Source organism: Pollachius pollachius (genome assembly GCF_949987615.1).
Source record: "Pollachius pollachius genome assembly, chromosome: 8".
Lineage (NCBI taxonomy): Eukaryota > Metazoa > Chordata > Actinopteri > Gadiformes > Gadidae > Pollachius > Pollachius pollachius.
In genome coordinates this window covers 7,084,387-7,110,850 of record NC_136941.1, presented here as the reverse complement: position 1 = coordinate 7,110,850, position 26,464 = coordinate 7,084,387, and the positions used below count along the sequence as shown (strand labels likewise).

Here is a 26,464-nt window from a genome sequence, read left to right as displayed (position 1 = left end):
AGTCATGTGCTGAGGCTACTTGAGGTTAACTTTTAAAAAATAAGACATAAAGACAAGAGAAAAACAACTACAAAAAGGCGACACGTTAAGACGAGGAAATAGAGACTGCCAACTATTTGACCTCTGGGTAAAAGGGCTATTAAATTGTGCAATTAAATTCGATTTATGTTATTACACTTCGACTCACATATCAAAGTTTCTAAGCGTACCTAAATGTTCTATTGGCTCAATCTTTAATAGACTTGCTGTGCGGTCGATGGTACGATCATCCGGTTGGACATCCGCTAAATGAGTCATTACGACGGACTTCCCTAATGCGTCACGGGTCACAGACCGCACAGGGCGCCTCCTAACTCCAATTCTAACCTCATCACTTAACGTATAATAACCGATTACCGAGGGGTCAGTGATCGGCCAGGAGAGAATGTCAAAATTTGCATCCCCCTGCTCCCGGATCTGCCTCTGCGTCGTCGAGACTCCCCACCCCTGAGGAACGAATGTGCTCAGACTGAGAAACGAGAGCTGACGTTCACATCCTGATCCCAGCCACGCTCGCCGCCCCTCCCAGAGGCAACGCTGGAGGCTCCCCACCCACAAGCCTGCATCACAGCCAGGGGGACAGGGGGGACCATAGTCAGGGCTTCTTCAGTGACTCCCAGCTTGCAAGATTCTGGGACCGGACCCCCGCTGTCCACCGTCTCCCCGCAGCCATCCTGGAGCCAGATGGCCCCCCCGAACCCCAACCTTCTCATTAAAGAATCACTTAGCTCTGGACGAGAGGGTCTGCTGAATAGAGTTTAAGTAGTACAGGTAGACGTCTGATGTCTGTTTTCTGCAATGGAGCCTTGAGCACCGAACCAATACCTGTTCCTAAATCGTAATTCACTGTAAGACACTTTCGATGAAAGGCCACGGCTAATTCACTAAGCAAACCGGCTCTTCACAGCTCCCTAGCAGCCACAACAGGACATGTGCGTGACCCGCGGTCCCGAGCCAGACAAGCCGGGTCAGAGAGAGGCAGGGACCCCCAGTAAAGGACAGGGTCATCTGTGACCCTGAGTGAATAACCTGCCGATTGCGTAGGAGCCCGGGATCTAACCTCTGAGTTAGGGGGCAGGTTTGGTGGACAGCAGTGCACTAGCGGTTAACTACCACGGGCGGGGAGGGAGCCTGTGTAATGAAATGAATAACAACAGCACGCTGTTCACGAGGGCGAGGGTGAATGGGCTTTGTTGAGTCAATTGGTGAAAGTTTGGTTCATCTGAGTGTCCTTATCCTTCCTGTTTTGTGTCGTTATTTCATTCCAAGTTATTAAATAACAATATTGACCATACATCATATTGTCGTGCAGCTTTTGATTTTGATTGCTGAATTGATAAATGGATGGACAGGGTGTGTTCGATTGGGATCCAAATACGATATTATTTTGTTTAGTCTGTTAATGCTAAATTGTGGCGGCAAGACCAGCCGACAATCAGCATCCGATCAGATCTCCCGAAAACAATTGTATTAATTCTATCAATCATACAGCTGTAATAAAAACTATCCATTAAGGCTTGCTCTGTTGTGTCCCAAACACATACACTGTGAAAATCATACAACACACACATACACATACACACACACACACAAAACACCTTTTCTCTCTCTCACACACACACACACACACAATGTGAAAATCCCACAACACACTGACACACACACACACACACACACACACACACACACACACACCAATTGTGACAATCCTCCTTGATTGCCAATATGTAATTCTAGTGTTCAAATACATGCCCTGAATATTACACACGCATACATATTTACAAACATTCACACACACAAAAACAAACATGCATGCACACACACACACATATATATATATATACACACACATATATATATATATATATATAAAAATACATACATAGCCTACATACATACAAACATACATACATACATACATACATACATACATACATACATACATACATACCTGCATAAATACATACACACACACACACACACACACACACACACACACACACAGCCTACATGTTAATGAGTCTTGAAAATAGAATAGTGCGTAGCAACTTTGTAAGAAGGCAAAGTTTAAGCTTTTGTCTTCACACAAACGATCTGCTGCAAAAAATATATAGCATAGTCCAATATGCTGAATTGCAGTCCAATAGTTAGCCTTTGCATTGCAATAGTGTCACTTCTAAAGTGCCCACAGTTGCACCAGTCATCGGCGATACGCATGTATTATGGCACGTAGTGCAAGCCTGCCTATGAAACTTGAATCATCGTTTTAAAAAGTAGCCTCCTAAATGTGACATGATTCGATCATTACGGCCATAGTTTCGTTCTGGCCCCATGCATCTATAAAAGAAAACTTAGGAAAAAATAAGTTTACATTTTATACAAAACTAGAACCCGCTTTATTACCATTCATATTGTAAGAGAGACAACTTGTCACGGCCTGTATTAATTAAACGTCGAGCCCGAGATATTGTGTTCCTATTGAGAGAAACGTTACCCAAAATGATGATATCGGCATTTCAAACCCCTTCATTAAAGGCTGCTTACCCTCTTAGGTTAGTATGAACCGGCAATTTTCTTCAGGTACAGCGGTTCCAGACGCCTGTTCTACACTTGAGAATTCCCATTCGAAGACAAAGATTCACCAGCGTTACGGTGCCGTTGCTCGAGCTGATTGCAAGTGGCTCTAAAGGCGTCTAATTGGTCAGTCGTGCGGTCATTTAGGCATCATGACAGGCAGACTTGACCCGCTATTCGGATTTGCGCTCAATCACAAAATCCCGGGTGCATCTACTCCGCTCTCGAGCTAAACCACCGGAACTACTTACAATGCCAGCCGGAGCACGTTGAAGATGAATTCATGCACCACAAAGGGGGGCGGTGGTGGGGGGTGAGGGGTTTGTGAAATCATATTGACTTAACTAGTTCCTAATTTTAATATTTAATGTGTGGTTTTGCAATGATATGTGGTGATTTACATACAGTACACAGAGACTTGCTGTCACTTCATATAATAAATATACACACTATATATGTTTATATCGACATAATTTAAATTTAAATTTTGCCTACATTCATGCATACATAAATTCAAACATACGTACGTACATGCATGCAAACACACGCACACACACGCACGCGCGCACACACACACACACACACACACACACACACACACACATACACACATATATACATGCAGCAAACATACATACATACATTAAGTCTTTTTCAATACTTCTTCAAAGGACACTGTCAAAATTGTGCAACACTGGAATGAATGGATCAAACCAGTCATTAAGAGTGTCCTTTATATTTAATCCTATAGTACTCCCTGTGTAGTTCAGGTTCAGCTGATGCAAATGATGAAGTCAGGAGTGAACAGCCACATCAGATATGATAAACAGGCTTGTCGATATCACAGCAGGCCCTAATCCAGGCAATTCCATAACGAGCACTGAGCAACAAAGTTAATCATTCAATTAAACGATTTTTAACAGAAAAATAATTCAGTGTATTACCTAAAAAATATATATACCCTAGTTTAGCTTATAATTTTACAGTAGATAATAACTGTTATTTTCATAACTGTTGTCTTTAAGTAGATTTTAGATCAGATGCAGCGCTCATCCCTGCAAACCCAAATTTGCAAGATCCTAGCATAGCTATAAATGTCTGATGATTGGAAAAAACGCATAAACCTCGCTCTCGCTAATGTTACAGCGGAATATGATTATAACTCAATGCTGCCTCCAAGAGGTTATAAGCATCTATTACATCCATATTTAATTTTAATTATCCCTCCGTCAAGAGACTTTCAGCAACATTAAAATAGGCCGACTTTCATTTGTTACCTAAAATAGATGGATTAGTTTAGGGATTGTTAAGGGAAGTTGTGTTGTCTGTCAGGATTCTTACGTATGAATTTAATAATGTTGTAAAAATAATAGTATGGTGGTATTTGTATGTGTCAGAGTAACTTTCTACTTTCAATCGTAATTAACTCCTTTAATAATAATGTATTTTTTGCAAGAGAATATCTACTTTGTAAACAACCCTATAACTAATTGCGGTCTAAGAAACTAACGCTAGAGGTCGCACTCAACTAATCACTGCTGGGCAGCGATGCATCCCGACAGCCTTGCGTTCTGGCAGCAAGCCTCGAGCACAGATGGCAAAGTAATTCCTCCGACCAAACATTTACCGTTCTATTCAACTGTTGTATTCTATTCAATTATTCTATTCAACGATTTTCTCATTGGAGTTAGGGTATTTTTCATCTTGCACAGCCTATATCATTCACAGTTCTTATAACTTAATGTGTAATACTGCTAATTCATGTTTGGTTTTACTTCTGTTTGCTTTATATCTTTTATGGACAAATCTCACCACTTTCCTTAAATGTGCAAATATACTTGAAACTGAAATAAAATAATTCTGAAACTTATTCATATCAATGTATACTTGCCTATATCAAGCTATATTATTTCTATAATACCTGGAAATGGAGATTATTAAGGGAAATTGCTGAGCAAATTGGCACGAGAACAAGTGTATCGACATAGGCCTTTACAAAAAATCATATTGTATGGGATTATGAGATGGCAATGTCACTCAATCATTCCTACTGGGTTATAGCATAACTACTGGTGGAAGAGATGGCACAGAACCTGGGCCGGAAACCAAAAACGGAAATGGGCGGAGTTACCTTAATTCCTGTTTCGTTTTGGAGATATATACTATCTCTTCTTTTCGTGAGTGGAGGAAGCATTCAAAAGGGGATTTAAATGCATTTATTTATGCAGTGGTCAGTCTACACGCTGGCGGTGTTGGCGGTTAATAGCCAATTAAACACAGATCTCTGCCTCCTGATATTCATGAGACTATGGTGAATTGTAAACATGGCACACTTGCCCTATTTGACAACTTAAATTATTAGAAAATAAGATCACAAATATTGCCAAGTGCACAGAACCAAATGATCAACAATCTTAAAGATAATACCGTGCTTTGCCAGAGTAATATAAAGGGTATACCCCACAATGTTCAGCTGTGCGTGCGTGCGTGTGCGTGTGTGTGTGCGTGTGTGTGTGTCCCCGCCCTTGGAGCGTTCTGATTGGGCAGGGAAACTGGCGCGGTTGTTTTTGCACACGACAGCTCGGGCTCATCTGGAGCCTCCGCTCGACCAAACCAAAGCTAAGGAAGGGTTGCTGGTTTTGTGGCTAGTCTCGTGACTCATGGCTCAGAATAAGCCGAATTGCCGATATCGATACCAATACTATTTAAATTAAAGTGGCATATTTTCATAAAAAGTGAGTGGTAGAATAGAGTGTCTACCTGCCACCTGTGTGACTTGGTTTCGATTCCAAACTGAAGCATGTATGTAGCAAGCTATCTGCCTTCCACTTAAGGCATGTTAAAACACGTGACCGTTTTTAAAGGCAAATAAAAATATTGTTTTTATTATTGTAAATTGAATGTGCAAACACTTACAAACGTTTATTGAATAAAAAAAGTGCACACATTTATTTTTTGAGAACAAACAAAGCTGCAACCAACTTCATGGGGGTAACTGATGGAGAATACGTTTTTGATTGAGTGAAATAACCGTCACTGCTGCACGATATATTTTAATATATTTTGTATTTAGAGGATTCAATTATAATGGAGTCACTTAACAGCTTTTCTTCACAAAGGTGTGTGCCGGTGAGATGTGTGCTACCAAACTCTGTTTGCAGACAGATATACTCTTTATGAGAGGCATGTGATTCAGAATCACACGCAAGAATATTAACTGACATGATACAGGCCACGCGTCAACGGATTCAAGAGAACAACGTCGACGACCAAAACAGGATTTTATTGCTATATGTTCTTGTTCCCTCAGAAGTACAGACGCAGAAAAACAAACCGACAAAATGAGTAGATAGAGGGCCTCACTGTTACCAGACATTAAACTACTAGCCTTTTTTTTCTTCTTTTTTTTTTAACATATTAACAGGTTTATTGTAATGATTAGTGGCTAACACAAAGAATCCTGCATACTCTGCCGCTTGGGCATTGAGACAGGCGTTGGTACTCGTCAAACCTCCTTGTGCTGCCCGGTCTGAACCGGTTCGGAAAACGCGCGCACTCGTGTGAAAGCGTGCTGCATTTTTTATCTCGTGCACAGATTCACTGCCTCGACTCCCGCGCCCTCCCTTCGGCCCAAACAATACCCATTGGCTCACGTGCACGGGTTTTGTCCACACCTTCCCTTTTCGGATTGGACCTAGGGGGGGCGAAGGCGTTTACGTGCGTATATAGTTGCGATCCCTGTTTCCAATCCGCCCATACCATTGGAGGGTTGTTGACGGCGCGAGAGCGCGGAGGAGTGGAGTTGTAATCCAAAGCGCGTTCCAGAGACATTTTCGGCGTACACTTTTCAGCACCTTGGATAGCATCCAAAGGAAGTTAGGAAATATAGGTATTTTCAGTGTAATTTATTCACCACATTCTTGTGGTCTCTCAGTCTGCCAGACAGCAGGGTAAACCGGTCAACTTTTTGGAGAGTTTCCAGGCGACGGGACAGTGGATACTATAACATCTAGCTCTGGTTGCTTTGCCCCTGTGGGCAAATGTGCTAGTGGTCGCCTCTGCATCGATGGAGAGTTGTATTCGGCAGAACAGATTACGCGCCCCCTACTGAAACAACGAGCGACCACTACCGACGGAGCCGCGCCGTGCACTTATACGCCTGCGAATGACATGAAAATAGAGTGTGTAACGAAACGTGGTGATTCCAGCTAGCGCGATCCGACCAGCTGCAGCCGAGCGGTGGTGGTGGTGGGCAGGTCCAGCTCGTCAGTGCAGCTAGCTGTTGCTCTCCATTGTGTGAACCCCCGGCCGCTGTCGGATCCCGCGCTGCTGCTGCTGCCGCTGCTGCTGCTAGCGCTGCCGCTGCCGCTGCACAACAACTCGGGTGGCTGTAACGACGCGCTATCTCACCGTCGGTTCCACTACATCACATCAGTATGTGTTCTCGGGTTTGGTTCGTGACCGACCGCCGTATCCACCAGGAGTACCCTCAGGTCCAGATCCTCCGGGCGCTGAAAGAGCGATGTGTGGAGGAGGATGTTGAATTCCGCTCCCTTCTCATGGACCAGATCGTCCTCACTATCAGCGAGGGGAACCTAGGCAAGTATCTTAGATTAATCGGCCCGAATGTTGTGTGATTTATAAGAAATGTACAATCGCTTTTTGGTTTTGGGTTTGGTTGATTCACTCGATACACACTCCGTCGTTATGGGCTATTGCATTGGGAGAGGCTAACGGCTAACGGGCATTGTTTGGTAGCTGGAGGCGGCTAGCCCCGCCAGGGAAGCTAAGCTAAGTGTGACGGTGACCGCCTAACCCACTTTCTCGTCTCCTCGCTTCGAGACGGCGTGTGTGTATGTGTGTGTGTTGGTGTGGATGCTGGCTGGCGAGGCAGCTCAACACATGCAGTACGCGTACTGCTGACCGATCTGTAGCAGTGTGTCTATAATGGGCAGGCCCACGTATGCACAACGATCACAATACACATATTGCAATACGGTGACAGCTGGATTTAGTTGGCTTTTATTTATAACGGTTGGTAATAAAGATATAAAAAAATCGTTTTCTCATTTAAATGAATAAGTCGGCTGATATAAATTAGTACAACCGTTTTTAAAGAGCCACTATGATTTAAATATTGTTGTAACAACGTTATTGCAGAAGATGCCACGTGTAAAGGAGGCGAACATGACGGTACATGAAGACGAGCAGCTGTGCTTATTGCCATTCGACGTCGCTATGTTTATGTTCATTTTGCGGACCAACAACACCACATAATTGTGAGGCTATTTGTAATATTGCGGTGATACCCGATGTCGTAATGACTCGAGTGGTCGATAAAGTAGGAACTCATGACAAACAGACGCGAGCAGAATTTACCAGAGAGGTGTGAGGTACGGCCTTTCTTCAGCCTAATAAAAGGTGTCTGGGATTAGCGTTGCTCATTCACTTTGGTTGGTGGGGAAAAACACATTTACAGATTGCTGTGGACATTAGATTAGGGCAAGTATCTCTTTGTAATAAATGTCTCTATGTAATAGCTTTAATCTGACACTAATCATAGGCTTATCATCAGTGATGCAATTCACATTGTGCTGTAATTACCGATATGTTTCACACTAAGAGAGATCGCCAAGCACAGTGTAAGATTATGGCTGTACGTCTTTGGTTACACTGCCATTAACGTGCCATGGCGTTAATTAATTGTTGATTGTAGGCTTAAATGTGTTTACAATGCAAATTTACTCAAGCAGGAGCCAATAAGAAGAGGGCACACTGACCTACATAGCTAGGTAGGTAGGCAGCTAGACCTGTGGGATCGAGGGAGTCACAACAGGCACAGGGTAGTTAGCCTGAACTCTAATCCATGTTGACCACACTCAAGGCTCTCCGTGCCAGAGCCAAGGGCAAAGGAGGTATCGTTTTGGGTTAGGGTTATGGAAATATGCATATCGTCACCATTTGGAGCTAATATTTGCCTTCTTCTTTAAGCGAGAGGCCAGGTATTAAAAAAATGAATACTTGTAAACAAACAACTCTTCACATTACTGGGAAGGGATCCATTTCACATATTGCTACTTCAGTGACCCAGTCAGGCTAAAGTCCATCCGTTGAGGAAGTTAATGAGTTTGCCATGTCCCAAATGTGCACTCACAAACACGCGCACCCACGCACGCACCCATGCACCCACACACACACGAAGAATGGCAATCAGCCAATCAGGTTTGGGAACGCATTTCTAGCCCCAAGATGTGTGTTCAAGAGATGTGCAAAAAAAGACCAGAAGGCAGGCTAGGAACAGATGACTACATTTCCTTGCAGTCCTATCAGACACCACCAGGCAAGCTTTAGAGCCCGTTCTCATAAATATACCAGCAGCAGAGGATTGAACATTGAATTAGGTATTAGAAAGCACTTTACGGATTTAGAAACACTTAATCTCGCCCTGTGTGAGTATTTACACATTTGATAAAACAAGTATCTGTGGATTTCTCCACATTTTCACTCTAATGCTAATTTAGCGTGTGATTTGATACAATTTAATGAATGAGAGATTTATTTTTAAGATCTCGGTAAGGAGACGGTGTCTTGTGTCTTGGGAGTGAAAGAGAGGGAGCTGTTTCCATAAGAAGCAGGTGTTGGAGAGGTGGTGTTTAGGAACCTGGAGGAGAAATCGATCATAACATTTCAAGCTTTTTATTAAGGTTGTAAGATGATTCCAACACAAACCAGGCCCACGTCTGGGAGATTCAATTGAGTTCACCTTTAGAAAACACAGCTGGTGGTTTTATTCAAGCAAAACAGTGGCAACCATTTTATTACTTGGACCCGCACCAAAACAACGTGTCTTTTATAGAACTAGTTAGGACTAAGAGACCAATTGATGCACCATTGCACTGGCAGTGATTACACTAGCTACACGCTTTATACTGCTGAATGTAAGGGAGTTTCAATGCTAGTGTGCCTAGCTTCTGCTCAAACTATGACCTCATGTGTTTGTATTTACTCTGCGCCTGCAAGGAACATAGAAGAGTTGTTGTTAATCAAAGGCAAAACTACTTTTTTTGATCCTATGTTAATGGCATAGAGATTCAATTCACTGATCACAGGAATGTGGATGTCGTTTTGCTACTTCTGTGGCTATTTGTGCAGGGTAATGGTCACAACATCCACATTGTTATTTCTTGATAAGAAAGTAGGCAATTCAAGTTTATTTAGATGGCACTGACCGACAAAGGTCACACAGTGCTTCACCAGCATGAAACATACTACAAACACAGAAAAATGGTAATAAGACATCAAATACTATGCAACCAGCATAATACTAGCCAAAAGCCTGTCTGAATAGATGAGCATTTAGCTTTAAAGTGTCCACAGAGTACAGTGCAGACAACAGTGTGTATGAGGAGTGTGTGTATTGTTGCAGAGAAAACCATTGCCCTAACATTTCTACTGTTGTCCACAAAGTGAGTGAGAGAGGGATTAAGTCATCCCTAGAGAACAGAGGCACATGTGGTGTAGCAGGAGAATCAATTTTTTTAATATTGTTAGTAATATAAGTTGCTAAGGATTTATTTTGCTGGAGGAGATTAGGTTGGTAAAAGAGTAAGCTCTGACATCCTCATGTGGTTCAAAGCAGGTAAGGAATTTTAGTTGCAGACGTTGGACTTGGAGATTCTTGTGATATTTACGCCTGTGTGATATATACACCTGAAATAACGGATGGTGTCTTTCCTCGACGGGGAGGAGGTACAGAGGAGGCCAATCTAGATTTAACAGGAACCACACTTTCCAGAACTGCAGAGCATTTCAAATGAAACGACCGCAACAAAATACCATATTGTTACACATTATAACCCGGCCTCCATCAAACGCTGGGAAGTTCTCAACCACAAGCTTGTTTACGATTGAGCGAGCTGCTTGCGTAAAAGGCGGGGGCCCTGGGATGAAAACAACATCAAATAAAATGCATTGAAGACCATTGACAAACAGCTCTTCTGAGCAGATACCATCAATACTCAGGCCATGGGTTGAGACCAGGCATCTCGCTAGGCGCGTTCACTGGAGTGATAAGAAATTATGCTTGAATGTCCCAGCAAGTTCAATATGTTGTGGTCACCGACATTCTTGAGAATCCTAGGATGCGCTGAATGCTGAGGTTTGACCCAGTATTAAGCACAGTTTAGTAATGAGGAAGAGAAACAACACGCACACACACACGCAAACGCACACACACAGTTACACACAAGAGTTCATTGGGAACTTCTGGCTTGCTGCTGTGACTGTAAGATGAAATGAAACAGTTGAAACAATAGTCAACCAGACCATACACAAAACGTGGATGATGCAAAACCCAGTGCCCGGCCCGCCTCTTTGTGTTCCATTGACTGAAACGGTCATGAGGGCTGTTTTTATTTTTTTCTCTGAACGTTTTCAAATGGTCATGTGACCGGCGACGGCAGCGCGAGTGAATAACGACTCTCTGAAACAGAACCGGCAGCGATTCACACGTCCGCCCCACCGGCCTTCCGTTTGTTCCTCTGGAGACGAGAGAGCCGAGCACAGACAATGAATACGTTCCCATCTTAAGCCCCCCCCCCCCTCCCTCCACACACAGCAACCATCCGACCCCCCGGCTCAAACAGTATCACAACTCATTGGTCGCCCACGAGCTGCAGTCTGGTCAGGCACTGAATGGGGAATACTGTGATCTCTCTGATTCAGCAGAAGCAACAAGGAGCAGTGTGGGTCATTGGAGGATGTGGGCGATGGCTGCCTGGGGTTTTCTATTCACATTACACACACACACACACACACACGTCTACGTGCTCATCGCTTTCTCCCACCCGCCGTCCTCCTCCCCCTTGGAGGCATTAGAGGGAGCGCAGGACATGGCTGACCTTCTCCTGCCTCCCCACATGCTAGAGATCTACAGGAGACGAGACACACGCACATTCACCTCATGCAAACCCTCAACATGGCTATTCCACAAATCAAATTCTTAGTGAATGATGTTTTGATGTATTGAATTATGTAAACGTCAACATCTATTTTGGTGGAAGGTATGAACATGGGATGGATCTTTGCCAGCTCTGCAGCTCTCTCTCTCGCAAGACATAACATAGTACCTACCTACGGTGAGGTGAAATGCACTGCAAGGCATTGCATGAGGGGATTGATCACGTAGTGTCTCGGGGGGGGGGGGGTCTGCACTCTGCAGGTAGCCACTCAGCCCCTCCACCCCCCATTCATTCATATGCACATGTATCAAGGGAACCTCCCACAAGCCCCACTGAAGCACCCCCCCCCCCCCCCCAATTCCATTAGGTACTGACTTGTTGGGGGTGTGATCCTAAGATGGCTGAAAAAGCAGGTCACGGAGGAGGTGAAGTGCTGTGGCAGTTGCGACAGCCCTGTCTCCACCTCCCATCATTCCTCAGTCCTCCTCTTCCCAGTCGTTCCTTTCCTGATGAGCTGTCGTTTCTCAGCATGTGATTTATTGCTGCTTCTCTGTGTCTAAGCCCCGCCCACTTCATCCCTGCCCAAAAATAATTATTCTTGCTTATTCGTAGCCACGATGGGAAATTAATAATACATTTCCCAGTTAATAATTTAGCATGTGTAGATGTGTCCCCTCTCCTACGTCATAGAGAGCCAGCCTGATGGACTATAGGAGAGTTTAAAAGGTTGATTCATATGGGAACCTGTCCGATTGTGTTCAGTGATCATGCCCCGATAATAGCAAGTATTTCAGCAAATGTTAACATTTTCAGCATAGCGTCATTTCAATAGGCACCCTTGGTGTTGACTTTTGTATAATTGGAAGGGAATGTAAGCTGTTTTTATCATTCTTTTTAACTAAACGGTACCCTGAAGCTCAAGGCACGCTCATAAATGCTAATGTTATGTCTGTCTGGAATAATCAGTTCTTATTTTGGCCTTGGCTCCGCGGTTGCTATGTGACGTATATCTGAGCGTCTTGGACTCAACAAGGCAGTAGATAATCGTAGGAACTGTTATCCAACCTTATAAATGTGGATTCCGAAGGGGAAAAATAATCCAGAAACTGCAGGATTTCATGGGGGGGGGATGCAGAGCTTATCGACTGAAATCAAATGAAACTGACGCATAAACGGTTTCTCTCTGTCGTGTGCTGTACTGTAAATGATCTCCAATCGTTTCCCTGGGGAATCTGAACCTCCCCAACCGACTGTCCTACATTGAGACAAAGTGCTCCTTAGTGCGTTCCTCCAGTATGCTCACCGGTGGAACGCCGAGCTAGCCACAAAAGCGACCTGCCTTGGCCCTGCGGCCACGGGGGTTGGGTATCAAATTAGCCCAAACACACACACACACACACACACACACACACACACACACACACACACACACACACACACACACACACACACACACACACACACACACACACACACACACACACACACATACACATACAGCAGGCAGGGCAGTTTCCAAATCCTCTCGGAGGCGCGACCAATGGAACTGGCTGGTCTTAAGCTGGCTAAAGCAGTGACTCTACTCTGGCCAGCGGCCACGCAATCCAGTAAATAACCAGCGCAGGAGCCACAGGCTACTGTTGTTGGTCAACTTTCCAACTGTTGATCTCGTCCTGTTCGGTAGAAACCAGTCTGCACCTTAGCAACCGAATCTTAGAAACTAAACTTACTAACTAAAAGAGGAACCCAATAACAATGGACAGGTGTTTAACGGCTCTATCATCTGCACGTGTGTGCGGCATCATGGAGGACTATAAATGACAAGCGATTTGGTTGTGCTTCTAACGCCTCTGGTTTAACTCTGAGAATCAAAACGTGGATATGAAGCCGACTCTAACCCCTCCGTCCTCTCCAGGTCTCCGGGTGGAGCAGGAGGTCGTGACCTCCTACCCCCAGGTGGCGGTGGTGCGCGTGCCCACGCCATGGGTGCAGTCGGACAGCGACATCACCGTGCTGCGGCACCTGGAGAAGATGGGCTGTCGGCTCATCAACCGGCCACAGGCCATCCTCAACTGTGTCAACAAGTTCTGGACCTTCCAGGAGCTGGCGGGACACGGGGTCCCCCTGCCTGACACCTTCTCGTACGGTGAGTCACCCGCCCCCCCCTTCCCCCCGTCCTCCATCCATCCCCCAGCTTTACCCATTCAGCAGAGCATGGAATTGGTTTATGGTGAGTGTAGCATGGTGTTTTGGTTTTCCATTAAATGAGGGGTGGTTAGTCTTTATTGGGTTAGAGTTAGCATTGAATGGGGTTGTGGCAAGCACTGAATTGGTTTGTTTTTGGTACTGAATGAGGTGGTAAGCATTACATGGCTTTCTTGTTAACATGGAATGGGTTGAGGTTTAGCATGGAATGAGGTAATGGACGGCATTGAGTTGGGTTATGGTTAGCGTTGAATGTTGTTATTGAGTCGTTAGCATTGGAAAGAGTTTGGGGTAGAGTTGAATGAGTTCAAGTCAGCGTTGAAAAGCTGTGTGATTGTGTTGCCTACACCCTACTACTTCCACCGCCAACACACATGTTGGCCGTCTGGATCCACCCATCGTCCACGGATATTTTTGTGTTTGGACCCAGTGTTTTTCAAAACATCCGTCGTCACAGCCTGCACTTTTTCCATTCACTGGTTAACAACCTTTGTGCCTTGTTTTCCTTTGGGTCGGTGAAACCTTGTCACGGCTAAGTGAAAAAACATGTGACCTGAAAAAAAGTGACCAATAGACGGCGTTCAAACATTTAGTTTCTTGAACGTTCAACAAAGTCTGCAACAATCTTCCATCCATCTTTACCGCAAATCAGTGGAGATATGTTGGACCTAGCATCTTAAGTGTGTTGGGGATGCATCTTTTTCTGTATTCTTGGCATTCGGGGTCATAAAAGCTTTGTTAATGCTTTGTACCCAACTCGACAAATCAACGCCACAGGTAGCAGAACAAGCGATAATTACTTTCGCTCTGCCTTCAAACCATCAGTCAAATTAGTTACATCATAATCCCTGGGACCACATAAGGCTCTTTGATGCAGATCGGTAGCAACAGTCAGCCAATCTGGTGTCCAAGCTCGGCTTACACACACACACACACACGCGCACGCACGCACGCACGCACGCACGCATGCACCAACACATGCACGCGCAGCCTTCAGCCCCAGACTCCTGTATCGGCAAACATTTCCCATCGTCTGCTTCGTCGCGTGTGTTTCCCCCGTTCCCTGCGATTGCCTTGGATGCTCCGGTTCAAACCTGTTCCTCAGCACAAGCCGGCGTGCTCGGGAATGCGGCGAGCAGAGCTGGGAGGGGAGGGGGGGGTGGCTCTGCATCCCTCCGTGTTCACGTGGTCCTCTTTCAAGACGAAACAAAGGGGCCGAACGACCCACTGCCGCGTATCGGATTTTATGTTATTTTGGGTTCCCTTTTCCCGCCTCGGTTGTTTTTCTCCCCCTCGCTCTCTTTCTCTCTCTCTCTCTCTCTCTCTCTCTCTCTCTCTCTCTCTCTCTCTCTCTCTCTCTCTCTCTCTCTCTCTCTCTCTCTCTCTCTCTCTCTCTCTCTCTCTCTCTCTCTCTCTCTCTAGTCATGGAGCCAGGGAGAGAGAGGGGGAAAGGGAGAGAGAGAGAGAGAGAGAGACAGCGAGAGAGACAGCGAGAGGGAAGGGACGGAGAGAGAAAGAGAGAGAGCAAGGTAGAGAGAGAGAGAGAGAGAGAGACAGAGACAGGGACAGAGAGACAGAGAGAGACAGACAGAGAGAGAGACAGAGACAGAGCCCTGAATTCCATGTGTCCCTCTCTGACGAACAGTAGGCCAGGCGGTGCACGCAGCGCGGCTGGAGGGCTTATGTAACCCCCCTGCACCCCCCCACCCCCCCCCAACCCTGCCACATCCACATCCCCCTCGTGATTTTCAGAATAAAAGCTGCACCCGACCCCCCCCCCCCCCCCTGCCCGTGCTCTCCCTTCCATGCAGCCTGTGACGCGGACTGCAGCAGGCTGACATTTGGTGCGCCGTCTGTGGGAGCGCTTTCCCCCTCCACATGTGGAGGAAAGGGGCGGCTTGCTGCTTCTGAGGGGGGAAAATGGCCACACACACACACACACACAACATGCATGCAAGAACGCACAAACACAAACATGCACATATACACAACAAGGTGTGTCTTGGGTCCTCTTATGCCAGAGCCCTGCTCGGCCCAAAATAAAAGCACAACAACGGGACGTTGATAGGAAAGCAGCACAGAGTTTGACGAGCATGCGCTGATCTCATCTGGTGTGAATCAATAGCGAGCCTGCAGATGGTGCAGGCTCCCCCCCCCCCCCCCCCCCCCCCCAATCACATCACATGGACCAGGCCAGCCTCCCTCTGTTATGAGTTGGTGTGTGCCGTTTCCATAGTAACAAGCTACATTTCCTATGGTGGCTCCCCCCCCCCCTCCTCTTTTCCATCCTCTCAGTCAGCTGGGATGTGTGAAGGGCTGCTATCACAATTCAATCGTATGTGTGACTGTGGGCGTCGGATTGTGTTGTTGCTATGTTTATGCTTATGCCTCTTTGTTTGTGTGTGTGTGTGTGTGTGTGTATGTGTGTACTGGCACATTGTGTCTATACCCCTGCCTGTCTGTCCGTGTGTTTGTGTTGGTACATTCCGTGTGTGTTTGTGTGTGTGTGTGTCTGTGTGTGTTTGGTGTGTGCGTGTGTGTGTGTGCGCGCTTCACAGGTGGCCACGACAACTTCCGGAAGATGATCGACGAGGCCGAGCCCCTGGGCTACCCTGTGGTGGTGAAGAACGCACGAGGCCACCGAGGTGAGACCCCCTCACACGGTTGCCCTAATGATGGTCAGACGCCCTCCGACGCACCCCTATAGGGAATTCATCGACGGCTTGTTGAATGAGAGGGAGGGGGAGGGGGAGAGGGAGAGAGGGGGAGAGGGGGAGGGAGGAAGAGAAGGAGAGGGGGAGGGAGAGAAGGAGGGAGGGGGAGAGAGAGAGAAGGAGGGGGGAGAGAGAGGGAGGGAGGGAGGGAGGGAGGGCCCCAGGACAAACCAACAAACAGGAGGTCAAGACGTCAAGGTCCTTCGGACGCTTGAGAAACGAAGCTAATGATTCCCCCGGTGTCGTTTAATTATTCACCCAGGAGGCTCTCTCTATCTGGCCTTGTCCCCCCCCCCACATCCCCTATGCAGTCCACGACTGGGGGCTTTCATGTTGCGTTTCCTTTGATAGGATGGGAGGTCATTGATGTTGAAGCTCTTAGGCCTTGCCCTTTCACCCCTCGACACCTCGTTGTTTCCTACATTGTGCAGGATGGACTTTAGATCGCTCCTCAGTCGTTATGAGGCATTGTAGGGGAAGCAGCCGTTAGCCATCCCCCCCCCCCCCCCCCCCCATTTCCACAGCCTTGTTGTCCCTCCTGCAGTGGCTGGTGACCATTAGCATACCCCAGCTAGCACCAACCTCTTTTGTCCATTCAACTGGATGAGGTACAAATAAATAATTGTATTATGCCCCAGAGAGAGGGGTAGCCTTGGTGTGTGTGTGTGTGTGTGTGTGTGTGTGTGTGTGTGTGTGTGTGTGTGTGTGTGTGTGTGTGTGTGTGTGTGTGTGTGTGTGTGTGTGTGTGTGTGTGTGTGTGTGCACGCGTCTCTACGTGGATAGCATGTGGGAAGCACAGAGCACATCACATGTCCCCACCGTGGACGCAGTGTGGCGGGGCGGCAGGTCAGAGGTTGTGTCAGCCGGCTGAGGGCCCTGTGGTGGTAATTGGAGGCCGAGTGTTGTAGCCCGTGTGACAAGCCGTTAGCCTCGTGTGGAAGAAAGGTGACAAAGTGAGATTGCTGTGAGCTCGTACAGCACTTCAAATAGCTGCACAGAGAGAAGGGGAGATGGGACACACACACACACACACACACACACACACACACACACACACACACACACACACACACACACACACACACCCAGACACGAAATGTAAGATCTTATTTTTCAAGAATCCCATTTAATCTTTTCACAGGAAACGTTCAAAGATGAACGATAGGACTATTCTCTCAAGATATCTGTCGGGGAATGGCAGTTTTATTTTTTTTTACAGTTTTTAGCGAGACCAATCTTAAGAATAAACCGTCCGTTTCGAGGATTTTACTTCTTCCGATGCCTCTGTGGCTCCAGGCTCTGGTCTCCACGCTCAACCCCTTCCTCCTTAAATCCCTCCACCTCCACCCACCAAGGCAAGGCGGTGTTCCTGGCCCGGGACAAGCACCACCTGTCGGACCTGTGCCACCTGATCCGCCACGACGCTCCCTACCTCTTCCAGGAGTACGTGAAGGAGTCGCACGGCCGCGACGTGCGCGTGGTGCTGGTGGGAGGCCGGGTCATCGGCTCCATGCAGCGCTGCTCCACCGACGGGCGCATGCAGAGCAACTGCTCCCTTGGTAGGTACACACACACAGAGCACGCACCCTGGGTAGATACACACACACCCAGCCCTCAGCCCACCCTGGGTAGGTACACACACACACAGCCCTCAGCCCACCCTGGGTAGGTACACACACACCCAGCCCTCAGCCCACCCTGGGTAGGTACACACACACACAGCCCTCAGCCCACCCTGGGTAGGTACACACAGACACAGAGCACGCACCCTTGGTAGATACACACACACCCAGCTCTCAGCCCACCCTGGGTAGGTACACACACACACAGCCCTCACCCCACCCTGGGTAGGTACACACACCCAGCCCTCACTCCACCCTGAATAGGTAGACACCCAGCCCTCACTCCACCCTGAATAGGTAGACACCCAGCCCTCACTCCACCCTGAATAGGTAGACACCCAGCCCTCACTCAACCCTGGGCAGGTAAACACACAGCCTTCACCCACCCTTGGTAGGTATGCAGACAACCTGCCACCTGGGTAGGTTGGCACCCATTCCTCACCAAACCCTGAGTAGGTACACACCCAGCCACCCGAGCACCCTGACTAGGTAACAATGACAGGAAGTGCCCCCACTTGTTCATAACAAAGCCTGGAAGTGCCCCTTCCCCTCATTTAGGTATCCATCACATGAAGTACCCCTCCCCCTTGGATATGCTCCTCCCCCCCACTGGATAGTTAAGACCATAACACCAGATGCTGCCAATGGCTCCTCCCCCCTTCTGACCACAACTTCTCCATCTCCAGATTAGAACAGGTTTATGCCTTTCAACCTTTACAGCAATGGCTCGTCTTATCACCTGATATGTTTAAATGCTGAATGATGACTTCTAAAGATGTTGTTGTTGTGTATTCTTGGAACGATCATGTTGCAGTAACACGATGATACATACACTGGCACATCCAGATCGCTTTCATCTGTTTCACGAGTCAACCACGTATTCCTCGAATTAGCATTAACCCCGAGGTACCAGGGTTTAGGCAAATCAGCTGTCTCCGTGCCTGGGTGTGGCTGTGAAAACCTGGCATGGGTTTTTACTCCGGCCGGGATGTCAGTGAGAATGAAATCCCGGACAGGCAGACAACTCAAAGGACAAGGGAGTGGGAGGATAGTGGCTAGGGGTGTTGAATTTACCTTGAGCAAGATGACTAACCCCTACCTGGTCCTTAACGTGCTGCATCTGAATTCACTGCCAGTTTTGCTTTGTTTGTTCCTTAACGTCTGCCACATAGTAAACAATGCGGATTGTTCCTTAGTGGCTCTCCTTATTTAAGTGGCTTTACGGGCTCCTCAAGCACCTGGACACCGGTGGGGGCTTCAAGCGAAGCCAGTGCAGTGGAGTAGGCAAGATGGGATTATGCAGAGCAGGTGGTGAATACCCACATGCCAGAGCGCTCTCTCTCTCTCTCTCTCTCTCTCTCTCTCTCTCTCTCTCTCTCTCTCTCTCTCTCTCTCTCTCTCTCTCTCTCTCTCTCTCTCTCTCTCTCTCTCTCTCTCTCTCTCTCTCTCTCTCTCTCTCTCTCTCTCTCGTGTGTGTGTGTGTCGTCTTGTGATGGTTGCTTTACCCGGTGCGCCCTGATACTAAATGTTCAACAGGTGTGCAGCCTCACCTTGCCCCACAGTTCATTCAGCCTGACTCAGGACAGGTTAGGCTGCTTAAACCAGCCGTCAACCACACACACTCACTCCAGACCCAGGTATGTTATTTATTCCCTAGCGCAGCTACAGATTAACTGGTAAAGGTCAGTGCATCTCAATACATGATAGCCCACTCTGGGTATGTCATTGAGGAAGGTCTTCATTGGGCTGAAGCTCTCCAGTGGAGAGGGGGTGACCGGCTGGAAGGTGGTGTGTGCTTAACCGATGACCCGCGTTTGCCTGGAGTCGATGACTTTATAGGCAGCGCCCTCTTTAGCGCTGTTTACTATTGCACTGTGCAACGGATGTTGGTGGTTATTATCATGGCTTCTCAGGCTGAGTTTGCATGGCATCTGCCTTTTATGAATCAAGGCAGGATGAGGTAATCACTGAATCTGTCCAGGAGACTAGAGTCTAATAGCTGAATCTGTCCAGTAGACTAGAGTCTGTTCTCTGAATCCGTCCAATAGTCTACAGTCTGATCTCTGAATCCGTCCAGTAGACTACAGTCTGATCTCTGAATCTGTCCAGTAGACTAGAGTCTGTTCTCTGAATCTGTCCAGTAGACTAGAGTCTGTTCTCTGAATCTGTCCAGTAGACTAGAGTCTGTTCTCTGAATCTGTCCAGTAGACTAGAGTCTGTTCTCTGAATCTGTCCAGTAGACTAGAGTCTGTTCTCTGAATCTGTCCAGTAGACTAGAGTCTGTTCTCTGAATCCGTCCAGTAGACTACAGTCTGATCTCTGAATCTGTCCAGTAGACTACAGTCTGTTCTCTGAATCTGTCCAGTAGACTAGAGTCTGTTCTCTGAATCTGTCCAGTAGACTACAGTCTGATCTCTGAATCTGTCCAGTAGACTAGAGTCTGTTCTCTGAATCTGTCCAGTAGACTAGAGTCTGTTCTCTGAATCTGTCCAGTAGACTACAGTCTGATCTCTGAATCTGTCCAGTAGACTAGAGTCTGTTCTCTGAATCTGACCACTAGAGTACATTCTGACCAACAGACAGACACTACAGTAGACCATCTCCACAGTCATAACTAGCTGGATCTGGTTCCCCCCCCCTGACTTACAGGGACCCCGCCTTCGAGCTAGTGACAGATGTCCAGGGTGCTTGCTAGGGCGGGTGGTAACGCAGGGTGGCATAATTGGGACAAAGATCACCTCGCGTTTATGTAAAGGGTGCAGCACCCCAACGCTCTGAGCTGGGCGATTTTTGACGCGATGCGCGTTGTCAGCTTTGATTATGGGATGGCGGGAGTGGTCTCTGAAATACAATTTTCATCGTGGAGATGGATGTTCAACTGCAATGGTTTTGTCACATCATAAGAGAATCAATGTGAGATCGTGTCTGAAGTGAAAAACAAGGCAAGAACGATTAAAGTGCACAGAAACTGTCCTAACGTCTCTCTGTCTGTCTCTGTTTCCCCTTCCTCTGTCTCTGTCTCTCTCTCGCCTTGTATTTATCTTTCTATTCCTCTTTCCCTCCTTCTCCATTTCTCTTTGTCTTGATCTCCATCTGTGCCTCCCCCTCCCTCCCCCTCTTTCTCTGTCCATTTTCCCTGTATCACTTTCTCCCCAACCTTCTCTCCCCCCCTCTCTCTCCCCTCCCTCTCTTTCCTTCTCTCCCCCTACCTCTCCCTTCATCAAGCCCCCCCCTCTATTCTCCCCCTTTCTCTCTACCAACCCTCCCGCCTCCCCCTTTCTCTCTTAACTCCCTTGCCCTCGCTCACTCCCTTTCTCCTTTTTTCCCTATATCACTTTCTCTCTAACCTTCTCTCTCCCCCTCTCTCTCCCCCTCCCTCTCCTCTCCCCCTAAACCCCTCTCCCCCTCCCCCCTCTCTATTCTCCCCCTACCTATCTCTTCAACCCTCCCACCTTGCCTCTCTCTCTCCTCCCCCCCAACCTCTCTTCCAACCCTCCCGACTCCCTCTTTCTCTCCTTCCCCCCCGACCCTCCCACCCACACTATTCTCCCCCAACCTCTCTCTCCCCCCCCTCCCTCTCTCCCCTCCCTTTCGCCCCAACTCCCGACTCCCCCTTTCTCCCCCCCCCCTCTATTCTCTCTTCAACCCCCCCACCTTGCCTCTCTCTCTCCCCCCCTCCCCCCTCCAGGCGGCGTGGGCATGATGTGCCCGCTCAGCGAGCAGGGCAAGCAGCTGGCCACGCAGGTGTCCAACATCCTGGGCATGGACGTGTGCGGCATCGACCTGCTGCAGCTGGACGACGGCTCCTTCGTGGTGTGCGAGGCCAACGCCAACGTGGGCTTCATCGCCTTCGACCAGGCGTGCGGCATGGACGTGGCGGGCATCGTGGCGGACTACGCGCTCTCGCTGCTGCCCGGCCGGCCCCTCATCACACGCAAGATGTCCCTGCTGTCGGTGGTGTCGAGCAGCAGCGAGCCCGAGGTGTGCTGTGGCCCCGTGGGGCCCCCCGGCGCCGGGGTCTCGCTGGGCGGCGGCGGCGGCGGCGGCGGCGGCGGCGGCGGCGGCGGGACCGAGGCGGCGTGCAACATGAGCGTGGGCTCCACCTCCAGCGAGAGCGACCCCGAGCTGGCCGAGCCCACCCCGCCGCGGCAGGCCTCGGACCCGGAGCTCCCCGGGCTGGGCGGGCTGGGAGGGGTGCTGGAGGGACTGGCCGAGCCCCCCGGGTACAACTTCAACACCCTGCTCGCCAACGAGATCAAGCTATTGACTGAGTGAGACGGGGCGGACCCCCGGCGCCCTCCCATTCCCCCCCCACCCCCCCGCACACACACTATATCTATACATATCAACACACACACACACTCACAGACACGCACACACACACACACACTATATCCATACATATCAACACACACTCACAGACACGCGCACACACACACACACACACACTATATAATGCATCCACGTCAACACACTAATACGTGCGTACTTGTGCACGGTGGCGAAAGACGTTCCTCACCGAGCTCAAACCTCTCGCCCCTCGTCAACACAGAAGGACATGCAGGTATTATCGCTACGACGCAGCAGCGAGAGATGAACAAATGATACACATGGATACCTGACCCGCACCACCACAACCCCAGATAATCTGGCCAACACACCAACACCTACACACACACACACACACGCGGCACCGACACGCACCATATCTCACACTACCTCCAAACACAATGCGATCCGAGGCTGCTCCCCTGAACCCCCCCATCTCTTCGCTCCCCCCTCCACCTCACCCTCCGCAGTTAGCATTAGCATTAGCGTGCTGAGCTGCGATGTGGTGGCCGGAGAGGGAGGTACGGTGTGCTAGCTCACTGTGGATTTTAGGCAGAATTCCATTTAGTTATGTTTTGCTACCCTCTTGGGGCCGGAGGTGTTGAAGGGAACTCGACCGGGACGCCGGCGGAAAAAGTTGTAAAAGAACGTAGCGACCGCGATACTCACAAACCCCATGAGCGACACAGCACGACCGAAAGGGCGGTTATTGCGATCTGTTTCCTCGGTTCCGAATTAGCGCAACGATAGACCGGTTATCCTGGTCGTGATGTCACAACGCACTAGCATCAGCCAATCGGAATCTTGAGTCGCGATGAGCCGCCTTTTCACCAGAGACGGGCCATCCCGTGCGTTTTTTGACTTTCTTACGGTTGCCCCCGGAAACCTTAGCATTGGGAGACTAGAGTTTACGGGGGATTGAAGGTGCGATGAAGTTCTATTTAACAGGGTGGACGACTTCAGTTGAATTGACGTCAGTTGAAATGTAGCAAAGCGGTGGTCCTCAGCTCCAGAGAAAGATGCTCCTCCCCCCCCCCCTAGTTCCCCCCGCCTCTCGAAACACACGTACCCAAACAAACAGCAGTGTAATGTACAGTATTCAATCCAACGCGACACGCGGCCAACCGCTCGTGGAAGGCTTGTGCGCCAGGAAGACCAAAGTGCCACTGAGTTATGTGTAATAGATCTCTCCTTAGCCATCGGCTAAGCCCCCTCCCCACACACCATGACCTTTCAGGAGCAGCCACCATCACACTCGCGTGCCAGGGGCTTCGAATGGTTGCTGGCTGAGGGTGTGGGGGCGTAGCATGTTCGATTTCCATCGCGTGTGGGAACAAGCTACAGAGAGATTCTCCATCTGTACCTGCCAGGGTCTAATAGGCCCCGCGATATCGCTTTTTAGGCTCCACGTACTCACGGGACCCATCAAACGTAGTGCGTATCTATGGAAACGACCAAATGCCAGGCATAGGTTTGTAGGCTTATTAGAACATCTTTAGAGGCATGGGAATAAGAGCATCATCAATTCTTTTAAATTTTTTATTCTGTTTTTGTTTTGTTTTTTATTAAACTTTCAGTAGCTCGACCGGCATGTTTTTTTAAATTATAAATACTATTACAAATACAAGTTTAAAATGTTTGTGTTGAGCTGCTGTTTTTTTAAGAGTAGAACATCTTGAAAACTTAGCACTTTATGATAAACATGCATTTGTTTTTGCTAAGAAGAGGATCTTTTGAGAAAAAGAAAAAACAAGCCTTTCCACCTGTAAGCAGGATATACCTCAAGAACAGTCATGACTTCTCACTGCCATACGATGAACTAGGCTCGATCCATACATATCATTCCATATGGGGTCTTTTGTTATTCATTGGGATGCCGATAAATCCAGCCCCCTCCACCCTTTTTAATAACGAGCTAGCTAGTTAGCGTACGTTGTCTTGTAAATAATAGAGTAGGGTTTAACTCTTTGATATTTTAACCATCGACCAGATCGCAACTGTCAAAAATGGTTACAATGACTGCCAATTTTAACAAGTTATTGGGTACAAATCCAGTTTTGTACAGACCTGCGATGTTGGAGGGGGTGGGGGGGATGACTTAAACTGATATTTGGTGCTAATTCTTCTTGAATGGATTTAGACGTTGATTTCTATGATTTCTAATGCATACTATGATAAACTATCGTCTTTCTGTTTTTCTTCCGTTCTTTTAAGCAAGCTGAGGTAACCCATCGATTACATAGGCCTAGGCATGATGTACAAATAAAAAAATAGAAAAAAATATATTTTTTCAGCTGTTTTCAATATAATGTAATTTTTTTTGTTTTATTGATGGTTTAGAAAATAACTTATCTTTTCTGGGGATTTCTAAAGCGTTTGAAAGATTTTCTTGAGCTTTTGATTTAAAACAACAAAACAAAAAATCTGATTTTCACCTCACTTTCACCAGGCAGCCTTGTTTCAACCAATGCCTATCAGCAAAAATATCTGCTAGCTGAGGACAACAAAAACACTGTATAATCCTCTCGAGTCCCACCTGGGATTAAAAGCACAAAATGGTCACACAGCGTGTGCCACTTGTGTGTGTGTGTGTGTGTGTGTGTGTGTGTGTGTGTGTGTGTGTGTGTGTGTGTGTGTGTGTGTGTGTGTGTGTGGACGGTTCACTTCTCCCCGTTTAGCTCATCTACCCCCTGAACGCGACTCAGGGAAGCAGCCTTGATCTCTCCCTAGCCCCGCCCCCAAATCTCACCCAAACTCAAAGCATGTGGCGCATGTGTCCACACACACTCACACACAACTACACACACTGACATCTACACACAACAGTCGAAACAAAAAAAGGCTTGTGATTAAAAAAAAAGAATGCTGTGTACACCTCTCAAGGTAAACATGCACTTTTTTTTCCTTCCTTTTTTTCTTCTTTTTCTTTTCTACATTGTTCTGTGTTTTTTTAAATCCTCGCTCATGTTTGTGCACACTAATCTTGTCTCCGTGACGCGAGACTGCTGTGAATCTTAACCCTGTCCGGGATCATCTACCAAGGGCCAAACCGACAAGACGGCTGCCAACATTTTACACACTATCCCTGAGATTTTTAACACCGTTTACAATACTGTGATGTTGTCTGGGGATATATACAGTATATTACAGAAACACCTTTTGAAAAACTACAAATGTGAACACAGCGATTCCTGCCCGATCCCGGGACAACACTCCCGTCACCATCTCTTGTCGTCTTTTGTATCCAAGTATGTGTCCCTTTCCCCATTACAGTATTTTCTAGGTAAATGTAAATAATAAATACAAAAAAAACAACAAAATACACCCTCCTCTCCTCCACGGGGGTGGATCTCAAATGTGTTTCTTTTACGTCCGGCCCCCTACCAGTTGTAAACAGTGTTTACGGCATCCTGAGCACGCGACCAAAGATGGTCCCGGTACGGTCGTCGTGACCACTAATGACTTTAAACACACACACACACACACACACACACACACACACACACACACACACACACACACACACACACACACACACACACACACACACACACACACACACACACCCCTTTCTCCAGCAGCCCTGTGTACAACTGAGGTGGTTTCAAAGCAGAAGGGAGGCTCAAGAAGGCATAAGTCCCTCATTCGATGCCAGGGATGGAGAGAAGAGGATTGAGTCGAGAGGGGGAGGAGATGTGTGAGAGAGGAGTTGGATGATGTCATTGAGGTGACGTCTTGCTGTTCTGACCCGGTCGTAGTGGGGGGCAGAGAGAGTGTGTTTTTGAGGGGGGGTGGTGGAAGAGGCCCCCTACGTTTCCGGTTGTTGTGTACAACGGCATGAAGTAAGGTTACTATTTATTGATGAAAATGCTGCTACTGTACATTTGGCTCAAAATATGAAAAAGGGAATGAAGAACCGAGTGTTCCCATGTCTTGTTGCCTCTCGACGACGAATAAAAATGAATCTCAATGCCGAAAAAAAAAGACCACTCGCAAGCATTTTGTTGTATAATTCAATACT

General features: G+C 47.7%; 1 protein-coding gene across 1 annotated transcript; it reads left to right on the top strand.

Moving 5' to 3' along the window:
• Positions 1-6,957: 6,957 nt before the first annotated feature.
• Positions 6,958-22,389, top strand: rimkla (ribosomal modification protein rimK-like family member A; the record flags this gene model as incomplete). Its single annotated transcript, XM_079742436.1, has 5 exons — positions 6,958-7,212; positions 13,489-13,719; positions 16,337-16,423; positions 17,848-18,051; positions 21,803-22,389. The coding sequence occupies exons 1-5, from the start codon at positions 7,050-7,052 to the stop codon at positions 22,387-22,389; spliced, it is 1,272 nt and encodes a 423-aa protein (XP_079598562.1). The 5' UTR covers positions 6,958-7,049.
• Positions 22,390-26,464: the final 4,075 nt, after the last annotated feature.